The 11,989-nt window shown below is 40.9% G+C and overlaps 1 protein-coding gene across 1 annotated transcript; it reads right to left on the bottom strand.

The window, feature by feature from the left end:
- Positions 1–929: 929 nt before the first annotated feature.
- On the bottom strand, positions 930–7,091 carry LOC128884579 (uncharacterized). Its single transcript, XM_054138051.1, has 6 exons — positions 6,589–7,091; positions 6,120–6,194; positions 5,072–5,872; positions 4,418–4,851; positions 2,703–4,063; positions 930–2,258 (listed from the first exon to the last, which is right to left on the bottom strand). The coding sequence occupies exons 1-6, from the start codon at positions 7,089–7,091 to the stop codon at positions 1,833–1,835; spliced, it is 3,600 nt and encodes a 1,199-aa protein (XP_053994026.1). The 3' UTR covers positions 930–1,832.
- Between the last annotated feature and the right edge of the window lie 4,898 nt (positions 7,092–11,989).

The following is an 11,989-nucleotide window of genomic DNA, read 5'->3' as shown; positions in this document are numbered from 1 at the left end:
GAATTTTTTGAAACGTTTGGGGACATTTTAACTCTGTTTCTGAGAAATATATTCATGCAGGTTTATCTGTACATTCTATGAAACATTTTCTTTCCCTCTTATGATGATTGTTACATGTATTTCGGGTAGGATTTTTTAGGTAACCATTGTTCGACGTTATCGAAATTGAAACTTGCTTGAAACGTGACAGATAATGTTATTGTGACTCGTGTCGCGAAATTCTTGTTGAATTGCAGCAATAATCTTGATAATTGTTGATTTTATTCGAATTAGTCAACATGTTTCGATGAACTGTATGAATGACTATAACTCTTGGAAATTACACTTTCAATTTAATATTCATGTTGTTCATTCCACGTTAGAAGGTTATGTAGGATTACGTCCTGTGTATGTACGTAATGAACTTTGATAATTTACTACTTCATTTGCATAATGAATGTAGCCGTTTATTACAGCTCTTCATCATTATGATATATTCGAATACATCGTGGCGCTCTAATAGAGATAGTTTAATGTTGTAATGTTAAAGAAATTTATTAGTAAATTTCCTGTAAAATTAAATTTCTCGTCTTAAAGCAGATAAAATAATTCAAAATAAAATTATTAAGGAGGACGGTTTGTTTATCTTAGCCATGTGTTTGTTGCTCCCGAGGAAACTAAAATAAGTATCAAATATTATAGACAACAATTCTTTTTTATGAAAGTCTTTTTCTGAGATATTTAATTTAATATTTATTAGTTATGATGTATTGACTAAAACAATGAATTAAATTTGATATTTTTCAAATTTATTATGTTTCACATTTAATATTTTCTGAATTTAACTTAATTTAGTCCAAATTTTACACTGTTCGCTTTTTCTAGCCCAGATAAGTAGAAAATGAGATTTTCATATCAACAACATTTGTTTAAAATCTTTTTCTCTATCACTAAAAGTAAACGAGTTATTTAAGTCACTGGTCTTAAATGGATCCCCTTACGAATTTAGTTTGAAACGAGTAGCTGATTAATTGATTCGATTTCTTACCATTGTTTACATTGTCAGCTTCTTTTCATTCACGCTTCTTCCGACCGCAAGGTCCAGCACAGGACCCAGCTAAAAAAAAAAAGAGATTGCAACCTATTAGTATTACTATAATGTGATCTCATTATGGGAACGTACAAATTCGTTGATTATTTTCTTCGTTCACAAAATATATAATGGAAAGGTTATCAAAGAAGCAGGTAAGTAGGAATCTATCTAGATTGAAAACATTGGAAATTGTTGACTTGAAATGAACGAAATTGCAGAACGAATGCATGATATATAAAAATTCAAGTGTTATTGTACAAATAAAAATTGTAGTGGTATATAAAAGGGGGAGACGGTGAGATTATAAAGGAAGTAGGAAGTGCCTAGATCCTAAACACTGGAAATCATTGACTTGGAATGAACGAAATTTCAGATCGTTCCGGACGACCCAATATTATAAGATTCTGTTAAAAAAAAAAAAAAATAAAAATACTTTAATTTTGACATACGAATTTGTTGATCACTCGTATCCGTGGAGCAGTTGGCCACGTTCTCGTCGTTGGCGCACACACCGTTGACCATCAAATCTTTCGACACTCTCGGTCTCGGACGCGTCGTTCTACCGTTTGTCGGCCGTTTTCTTCGTTTATGATTATTGTGCGGCAAATCGTCACGCGTCAGGTTCCGTCTCGTTCCATTCGCGGCCTGTATAGAATATTCAATTTCATCGTTCCGCTCTGCCTGACCATTAATTTCCATTCCTGCCTCCGGTGTAACCATGTTCTGGATGAATATTCAGCAGTACTCGTCCGTTGATTGGTTACGACGGAAGCAAGATGTAAGCTGTTCTCCGTACTTCTGCGCCGTTCGATATCGCTGGATGCTCGTGCCCGTTGTCACCGTCTAAGGTCGTTTGCAATTTTATGCTCATCAGTATACGTCTCTTTTTGTTCCCGACTTGGTACTCGGATAGGATCTTCGTTAGAATCGTGCTCGACGTCTGCATCTCCACGCTCACGTAGTTACGTCTGCCTTCGAACTCCTGCGAGTATTCGAACGGCTCCTTCGACAAATCTACGCTCTGCAGACCTGCTGCAGCCATATCAGCAGCAGGCGTCAAAGCAGTTATCCCTTCTGACGTGTCAGATTTTTCCACGGACTCGTCTACGATAGGATCAACTTCTCTTGGCGTTACATCGACCGTCTGAGCCTTCTCCGGTGTGGGTTCAATCGCTGACGGAGCTAACTGTAGAAATATATTGCATCGATTAAATTTGATAAACGTTACGAATATTAGGAGTTACTGGAAGGAGAAATCATTTTGGACGCGTGAAAATTATTGCTGTACTCTACAATTTTTTTTCCTGTACCGTACAATCGATATACATATAATGATATTATAAATATAAAAATATTTCATATGTATAATATAATATAAAGCATACAAATATATAAATAAATAAATATACATAAATTTAAGATTGAATATCACATTTACGAATTCAAATTATATGTCATACATATTTGATGTAATTCTAATAAATTAGTAATATTTATTATTATTATTATTTATATATATATTATAACATCATTTCGATTCTGACAACAATCAAATCTTTAAACAACAGTTTGAAACAATTATAACCTTTTTGACACCTAACTCTCAACCCACTACGAAAATTATACTCACCGGGTCAGCCCTGGCTCTCTCCTCTTCCGAAACTGTCTGTGATTCCTCCACCGTGGCATCAATCACTTCCGGAACTGCATCCACTGCATCAGTCTCAGTCTTCTCTAACTCAAGATACGCCGCTTCAGGAGCTGCCTCTGCAGTATCAGTCTTCGTCAACGCGTCATCGCCAGTATGATCAAGCTCGACGGTTTTCTCAGGAACTGGCGCCTCCTGTCCACTCTCTGCGGGTTTATCAGCAGGCACATCCTTCGAGATACCAGTAGGTTCTTCGACTGCAGAAGGAAAACCTTTCTCCGCAACATCCTCTACAAGTGTCTCCTCGACCTTATCTTGCTCCTTAGCAGCACTCGCATGTTCAACGTCTTCCACAGTCTGTTCTACAGGCGTATCTGCCACGGTCTCATCCTCATTTACATCAGCATCTCCGCTTAATGTAGGCGTAATTATCGGACCCTCTGTTGTTCCAGCGTCAGCAGGTGCTGCTGCCCCATTAGTCACTTCCTGTGCAACTTGCGGCGTCTCCGCAGCTGTTGAAGGAATCGTTGCTTTTTGCGGTGGGCAGATACAAGACCCCGCGTCTTCGCCGAAGGTTTCTTCAGCCTCTCTATCGCTACATATCACTCTATGCGACTTGATAAGCTCGCATTGGACTCCGGTGTCGGTCAAGGGCAACAATGACACAGCTGTCCTGTCTTTTGGAACGTTCTCTCGCCTAATCGGCGTGGAAGTTGCGAACCCTTGTTGCACGGAGGACTTCCTCTGTGGAAGAGCAGGTTGCTTCTTCGACGTCTTCGATGCCCCTATCGCTGGCCTTCTCTGACCCGCAATTTCGGGACTATCCGCTGAAATCGTATTCACTTGTCTCATTGTTCTTATCCTCTTCTGAAATTGTACACTCCTCGTGGTATAAGGAGAATTCGTTGGTTCCGTTTCCATGATTATAGTATCTGCTTGAACTTGAACGTCCATGAACGTCACCGTGCGATCCGACTGGTCGGGATTAACGATCATGGACGCGTCCTGCTGATCAATCGAGCTATTGTCTTCTTGGACGACCTGTCTCGGCCTTTCTTGGTTCCTGGAGCTGCTGCTCCCGCGATTATAGGACGCGTCCGACTGTCTCCTCGCAGTTGAATTCGAGATTCTGTTAGAGTTCGAGGATTTCCTCCTTTGGCCAGCGTTCCCATCGCTGCCGCCCCTTTTGCGAGTTTCGCCGTACTTGGGACGCTGCGAATCCGTAATGGGTTCTCCGTTCGGTGGATGTACGTTTCGTTGAACGTCCTCGTCGCGAGGACCGGAATGCCAACCCTTATTTAATACGGTCTGTTCTCGAGTGTTGCGGTAGTTGCAGCGATCATCTGAAAACGAAAACTTCCGGTTTTTCCAACGTTACGACGGTTTCATTGGACGTTAACGACTAGACATAACTAAAATGCCGGATTCGATAGATAGTTGACATAGATTTTTTCGAGTGAAATTAGAAACCTTTTGCTCCGTTTCGCATTTGGAAGTCCAACAAAACTAAATTTCTTTTTTAAATAAATATTTTTTTAACGAATTACGTTGGTCGGACAATATAGAGAAAATAGGAATTCATTGAAACTATTGTAGAAATAAATATTTCTTGAATTTAATTTTAAACAGATTTTATTTAATATATTCTTTCTTGCAATTTGGATTCTTAACTTATGATATCTAATTATGGTACATACATTTTTGGCAGTCGGGTAATTCAGCGACATTTGAGATATCATTAGCCGAGCAACAAATATTTTGACAACAGCGTACGTCATAATTCTTCGGTTTGTCTGACAATATTTCTTCGCAACATATTGTTTCGTGTAAACATTCTGGCGGATTGGTTTGGTCCGCGCAAGGATCGCTTCGGTCACATTTTGTTGCGCAAGTTTGAAACGCGCGAGGATCCTTTGCAGACTTCTTCGAGCGTTTTATTTTGGAGGTCTGCTTCATTATTTGGCCAATGTTGGTCGTCGCCACTTTTACAAAATTTTTACACGTGTCTTGCAGTTGCAACCATAATTTCCCTCTCCGGATATCTTCCCATAGGGATCTGTCACACGTTTCACATTGCTCGTCGCAACATGATGATTTCTTACCGACGAAGATGCAACTATCCGTCTGTGCTCTAGAAAATATTTTATAATTCATGATTCATATTTTATCCATATTTAGTTCTAAAGATTACTCTAAAAAAAAAGGTCATAATATAAATAAATCATAGCTTGCTTGTTATTACAATACATGATGTTTCAAGTTATCAAGATTACATTTAATAAAATTATGAATTACTATATTTAAAAGCATGTCGATCAGTTCCATCTGTTTTCTTGAACATTGTCAGTTACCTGCACTCGCGCTGATCCTGAAAGCTTACAGTCGACCTCGCATGCTTCGTTCTTGGATCGCAAAGTCCCATCGCTGCCAGGGTTCGTTGATCGATCGCGTCCTGGTCGAAACATTTCTCCATGGAATCGATTCGATCGGAGAAACTGCGTCCCATGGCTCCCGGTCGAGTCTTGCAATTGAGGCTGCATTTTTTAACAGTGTCGCCATGCTTCTTCGATTTGCTGCGGCTTCTCAACGAGTCCGATTTATTTCTCCTCGCAGCAGACCGCTCTCTTCGCTTTGGACAGTCCTCGAGCGATTCCGTCGACTCCTGACGCACCTGAAAGATCTGGCCCAATCTCAGACCGCAGACATCTGCCACGCTCTCGCCGATCTCGACGAATAAACTGGCCTTGGACGGTGTGCATTTCCTCGAGCAGAACGAGCACGCGGAATGACGAGGCTTCGTGAAGTGCACTCGTTGCGAGCACTGCTTGCTGGACGCGCGACAATTGCTGAGACATTTTGGATCCTCGAGTGGGCAACGCTTTTCCTTTTCCACGCACGTCGCGCACGGATTTTCCGTGCATGTGGTCGGAGATATGCTCACGTTCGAGGAGTACACCTTCATTTTTTGGGAGCAACAGCAATCGTCGAAGCAAGCGTTCTCCGGCTCGAAATTCATGTTCTGCCAGTTTTGGCAAGCATCGTCGTAGTCAGACTGTGGGATCTCCATGATGAAGGACTCGCAATTCCCGCAACAGTTCTCGAACGTGCAGCGAAAATTCGTCGAGCTCCCACAGGGATCTTCTTGCTTCAGTCTGCGTTCGATAAGAATAATTGTTAACGCAAAGTTCTGTCTTTGAACATTCTGGTGAACGTAAGGATGATACGAGCGATCCTCCTAAAGAGCGAGTAATTCGTAACGCGTTATGTGGAAACTGTGATAAGTGATACGTAGGAGTCGATGCACATAAATGAGACTGGTTTATTTCGTGTTATATGTATAAGGTGGTGCTTGAATACAATTGTGATTATTAGAAGGCGTTATGTGATGGTTTACTGTACCTGCATTTTTCCTTTTTGGCAGAAGATTTAGGATCGGAGCGGTTCCTTCGTTTCTTGTCAAACATTTGATTAATACTAAAACGCAACAAATGTAAACAGGCATTATTATGTACATAAATAGGGATTTTTAAAGGTTAACAAGAATTTACGAACTTTAAAGATAAGATGGAAAGGTACTGTCTTGCAGTATTTATCTATTTTATTTTGTCGTTGTTTTAAATATTATATATTTCTGCTTCGTTACGATAAATAATAAAAATAATTTTCACAGGCAGTTCTGTGTCCCTGCAATACAAAAAAACCATATTTTGAAAGTACTAAACTAGATTACCCCCTTAAATTTCAATTTATCATCTGTATCTGTAAGAATATGAATTTTCATAAACATTCGCAGTCTAACGATTATTCGATGAAGTTTGCTAAAATTAACAAATGTGTGCTATCTTTTAGTCGCGGAGAGCGCAATTACCTGTCGTAGCAGCTCTTGAACGAAACGTTATACTTCGGTTCGACCTCGATTTTCTTCTCGCATATCTCCCGTTGGGAAACCACGCTGATGTTGATTCCGCTCCTGCAACCCCCGTAAGCGGAGCCCTCATCCGCATCGAACGCCGGTGCGTCTTTCTCGGATCCGTGGCCGACGTACCACGGATCGCAATCCCTGCGTTGCCAAGCATTTTCGTCGTCGAATTTCACCAGGTTCACGTCGCTAACGTTCCCTCCACCCCTTTCGTGTTCGCACATCTCCGCGTAATTTCCACTTTGCTGGCCGCTCGTTTGATACTCGCGATCCATTCGATTCTGGGCGAAATCGCGCGAGCCAGCGCTTTCCAGCGAGCAGTTCGACTTCCTCGAGGCGGTATCCTCCTCGTTCTCTTTGTAGCGAATTTTTCGAACAACGCTCGTCGCTTCCAGCCTCGGTTCACCCTTGCGATCGCGTTGCACGGCATAATCGTTCCCATCCAAGTCCATTTGACCGGCTCAGCTGCGGAAACAGAGCCAATGCGCCCGTTTATTTCGAGCGACTGTGCGATTATCGAACGGCTGGACGATCATAGTGTATTACCTGTATTACCGTGTGCCGGAGCAAAGGGCGCGTGCGAATGGCCAATAATCTTTGAAATAAATTAATTAAGGACGACCGCTCGCGGGTGGGAAAGGCGGGGAGGGTCTGGCTCGGTCTATAGCGTGCGTCAGTTGAGCTTCCCTGGATGGCTGAGCATGTCTGCGTTCCTCGAGCGAGGAATTACGTGTATCATGATCTGAAAACGTTCCAAGTGACGTGAATTGCATTGTTATAAATCGGGGATGGTGAAAAATGGTGATTTTTATGATAGTTCTGGAGTTTGTATAGAAGTATATAAAATATTAAGAGCAATGGACACGTTGTACCGTTCAGAATATGAGACTTACTTTCATTTAAGTTTCGATTCTCTTTCTGTAGCTGTGAAAATATGAATTTGCGTAAACAAAATTATTTCCACTCTTTGCAACGTTGCGTTTCAAGTATTTTTCAGTTTCAGTATCTTTTGACAATATTTGATACGAATAATCTTCATAGACCCTGGTTGAAGATTTTTCATTTATTTCGAATATTAATTTATATTTACATTATTCAAATTCGCAGGAAGTACGTATTTCAAGTAAATAAAATAAATTATGACCAAAAGTTATTTTTATTATTTCATAAACATTATTACTGCATGAAAACTCGCACAATCGATAATAATTTTACCGAGAAAATAACAATCAAGGGAAAATCAAACTATTATAAATTGATGTATGTTTTAAATATTGGAATAATAGTGTAAAAATTAGAATATGTCTTACGATAGCTACTGTTGTTTAATAAATGTCTCTATAAAGATATTAATAATCGTTCTGATCATTCGCTTAGAAATAGCTTCAACCTACAACAAAGTTCTACCAGAAACGTTGCCATTTAGGTAAATATCTTAAAAGCGGATTTTTACCCGTCAGGTCACCTATGTAATTGATAACTATCCACATATCCTAAATTCACAAACATGTATTTGAAAATAATATCTAATAATTGCGTGATCCTCAACGTATCAAGAATCTGAGATAAAACTTTCTCCTTACATTCACAAGCTCTACCCGTTACACTTCTAATCCTATGCAACATTTACCTCGGAAGACGCGACCTGTTGTCAAATTTGGAGAATACATGCAACGATGACCTACGATGTGCGTTGAAAACACTTACCTAGACGGTCGAGTCATATCGTCGAATACCAAACAGGCTGGAAACTCGGAGACGTGTCGTCGTTTACTTTGGAACTTGTAAAATTTGGAATTTGTCAGGGTTAGTTGTCATTGCCGAATCGAGGGGGTGCCGAAAGTTTGGTTATGAGAGGTTGGGAAACATTCGCGACTGTTATCGCGCGGCGCAGTTATCGTGGTGTATTTTTACGCTCGCCTGTGACCGATGGACGCGCGCTGCGGAATATTCAGGGGGATACCGAAAACAAGCGCGACGCACGCAAAGAATATTCCATATTTTCGTAGCACGTTCAGCAAATATTTTGAATGTCTATCCATCCGCGAGTTAAAAGAAGAATTCTATGAATATTTGCCAAATATTGCGAACATCATGGTCACAGGCGCGTGTATCGCGTGCACGCTGAATGCGATGTGAATATGCTACGTCGTGCTCTAAAAATCCTTCCATTTCCATGGAAATTATAGTTTGAACAACTGTAACTTGTGGAATTAAATTTTAGAAGTCATCGCTGAGACGTCAAATGGGGGCTACAATATTGACTACCGTTAATGAACATACTGTCTACACGGAAATACTGTCTGAATAGGTTTGGGGTAGTTTTTAGTGTGGGCCAAGATGACCAGCATTGTAATCGCCAGGTCAGGTGCTATCAATATTAAAAAAATTCAGCCAGAGGATACTCCATTTTCTTAAACTCAACCGACAAGTACGTAGAAAAATAAGGCTCTCCATTATTCGTATCTATCACCCTTAAAGTTGTGTTAAAAAATTCCGGTTTATATTTGAACGACCCTCGTACATAACAACTGTGCTAAATTGTAGCATCTAAACAAGCAGTTGTTTTTTCCGGCAACCTAATATTTCCCATTTGCCCAACAATCGACACCACAAATTCCGTCAGAGCTAACGAGCAGCACCCTTTTGCTCTCTCGCGAACACCGACGATTGAAAAGAGACAAGTACGTAGAAAAATAAGGCTCTCCATTATTCGTATCTATCACCCTTAAAGTTGTGTTCAAAAATTCCGGTTTATATTTGAACGACCCTCGTACATAACAACTGTGCTAAATTGTAGCATCTAAACAAGCAGTTGTTTTTTCGGGCAACCTAATATTTCCCATTTGCCCAACAATCGACACCACAAACTCCGTCAGAGCTAACGAGCAGCACCCTTTTGCTCTCTCGCGAACACCGACGATTGAAAAGAGACCATCGCTGTTCTCCTTTTCGGCACGTTACTGGTACACCAGTTCTCTCCGTTGTTCCACGCATCTGCATTCTTTCCTACCTTTGTTCTTGCCTCCTTTCACGATGAATTCTCCCCGATGTTACGTCGCCGCAATTTCTCGCGATACAAAGCGCCAAGCGCCGGTTGCCAGCGCACGCACCGCCACATTGTCGCGAACTGGAAAAGGAAATAAATCATTGAAAGGACTTAAACGTTCGCGGCGAAACGTTTGCCGTCGGCTGTGTGTCGACAACCACGGAAATAATAGCGGTGTTCGCTTCTAATTAAACTGGCCGATGCGCGACGCTTAAAAAATTTACCTCGACAACGGAGCCCCTGTTGTGTGTCCCTTCCTCCGCCGCCCCGACCGCTTCGCGAACAATACTGAATATTTCGCTGTAACGCAGAAACTCGCTAGCCTGCCGTCTGGCGGTTACGCGGGATCGACAAAAGGGGTAAAGTGCATTTTGACGTTCGTTATAATTTCGTATTGTTTCCCCCGCGGATAATAATCCGTCGATAAAAAGCGTGACTGTCCGCGGATCAGGAATCGCGACGGATTATAATTCACGGCACTCTGGTTTAATTCGCGGTCGCGTTTCCTCGTTGCTTTGTGCTTTTACCTGAAAATGAATAACTTCTTCGGCGTACGGAAATTGGAGTGAAATGGGAAGCTTAGTGGCTCGATTTTTTGTCGGGGATTTATTAATGGTTAGAGACTGAACGATTCGACTTCTTGCAGGCTCTTAATTGGTGAATTGATGCGTGCTTTTCTTTTCGTTGCTTGGGCTTCTGTTGGGAAAGACGGGGAAATATTTTGTGTTGATTTAAAATAAATTGAGATTATATAGGGATGGTAGGGTGTACGTGGAGTATTGAGACCGGTATGGGGTATTATATTATCGAGGAGGTTTCGTCGTTTATACCGTTAAAAGTCATCAGATATAATATTTAATAAAGAAAACAAGAAGTGTAATTATTTTTATTATTAAGGAAGATTGCGTTACAATTGAATCTCTGTTATGCGAATTGATTGAGAGGAGCCCAAATAAGAGAATTTTCATATTTTATAATATACAAGTAAGTGGTTAGTAGTTAATACTATTTAATACTTCGAACAAAATAAAATGATACGAATACAATTTCATTGCAATAGATAATTTCGTTTACGTAATATAAAATGAAAAAGAGATAATATTCACGAGTGGAACGATATTCGTTTCGACGTGTTAAAAAATAGCATCCGTTCGCTAAAAAAAAGTCACCGATACGTGATGCATTTTGAGATTAGGAATCCTCTACACTTTTATTTCCAGTTGCTCGACAACAATGCCGCCGGGGGTATTATTTTTTGGAAGCAAAGTCAAGTGACAAATCACACTAGTCACACTCTGACTGAAACACGGGCTGGCAGCTTTGGAAAGCATGGTGTAGTCTGCCACTACGATAGGGACGGGGAAGGGGTTGACTGTCGAGTATTGTGATGGATGTCTGGAGGCTTAAATTTTCTGGAATTTCTGACGCGTCCTTTTCGGTCTCCCTTCGTCACGAGCGCCAATCCTGTCTTCTCATTCATATACAGGGTGATCTGCGAGCCGACACAGAAACTTCTTCGATGTGTTCGTTAAGGATTACTTGGAGGTCACATTTCTATCGCTATAGATCGAACTTATTCGCTCGTTAAATTAGTTTTTCTTTGAGATTATAACCGTCCCATCACAAAGCAATAATAAAGTAAAAGTAATCGTATGCATGTTAGGTACTACGATTGAAGTGTGTGCTGCAATAACGAGACAGCTCCATTTTTTTATGGTTTTGGGGTCAGAACATAATCACGGATTATGTTAGTTTTTCATTGAGATTATAACCGTCCCATCACAAAGCAATAATAAAGTAAAACTAATCGTATGCATGTTAGGTACTACGATTGAAGTGTGTGCTGCAATAACGAGGCAGCTCCATTTTTTTTATGGTTTTGGGGTCAGAACATAATCACGGATTTAAAAAATTCCTTTTCTCCGTGGTGCAATAATAAAAAATTAATGTCCGATTGAAAATTCGCAACACGTAACACGTATCTTTTTATTCTGATTAATTTCAATACTATCAGAAGCAGACACCATGAAGCATCTCCGTGATGGCGAGATACTCGCGAGGCACCATGTATCCGTACAGCAAGTACGTTTACACCCTTCGAGGTGGCATAACCTACGCGTGGGGTTGGTTAGGCTTCGAGATAGGGTCACGCATCGCAGAAAGGAGTAGACATTCTCTCTCTCTCTCTCTCTCTCTCTCTCTCTCTCTCTCTCTCTCTCTCTCTCTCTCTCTCTCTCTCTCTCTCTCTCTCTCTCTCTCTCTCTCTCTCTCTCTCTCTCTCTCTCCCTCTCTCTCTCTCTC

The sequence above is a fragment of the Hylaeus volcanicus genome, chromosome 1 (genome assembly GCF_026283585.1).
Source record: "Hylaeus volcanicus isolate JK05 chromosome 1, UHH_iyHylVolc1.0_haploid, whole genome shotgun sequence".
In the NCBI taxonomy this organism is placed as follows: domain Eukaryota; kingdom Metazoa; phylum Arthropoda; class Insecta; order Hymenoptera; family Colletidae; genus Hylaeus; species Hylaeus volcanicus.
This window is presented reverse-complemented; position numbering and strand designations above follow the sequence as displayed.

Coding starts and splice junctions, on each gene's coding strand:
- LOC128884579 (XM_054138051.1), bottom strand. CDS start 7,091: ATGGACTTGGATGGGAACGATTATGCCGTGCAACGCGATCGCAAGGGT. Junction 6,195..6,588: donor TTCAAGAGCTGCTACGACAG/GTAATTGCGCTC, acceptor GTTGCGTTTTAG/TATTAATCAAATGTTTGACA. Junction 4,852..5,071: donor CAGGATCAGCGCGAGTGCAG/GTAACTGACAAT, acceptor AATATTTTCTAG/AGCACAGACGGATAGTTGCA.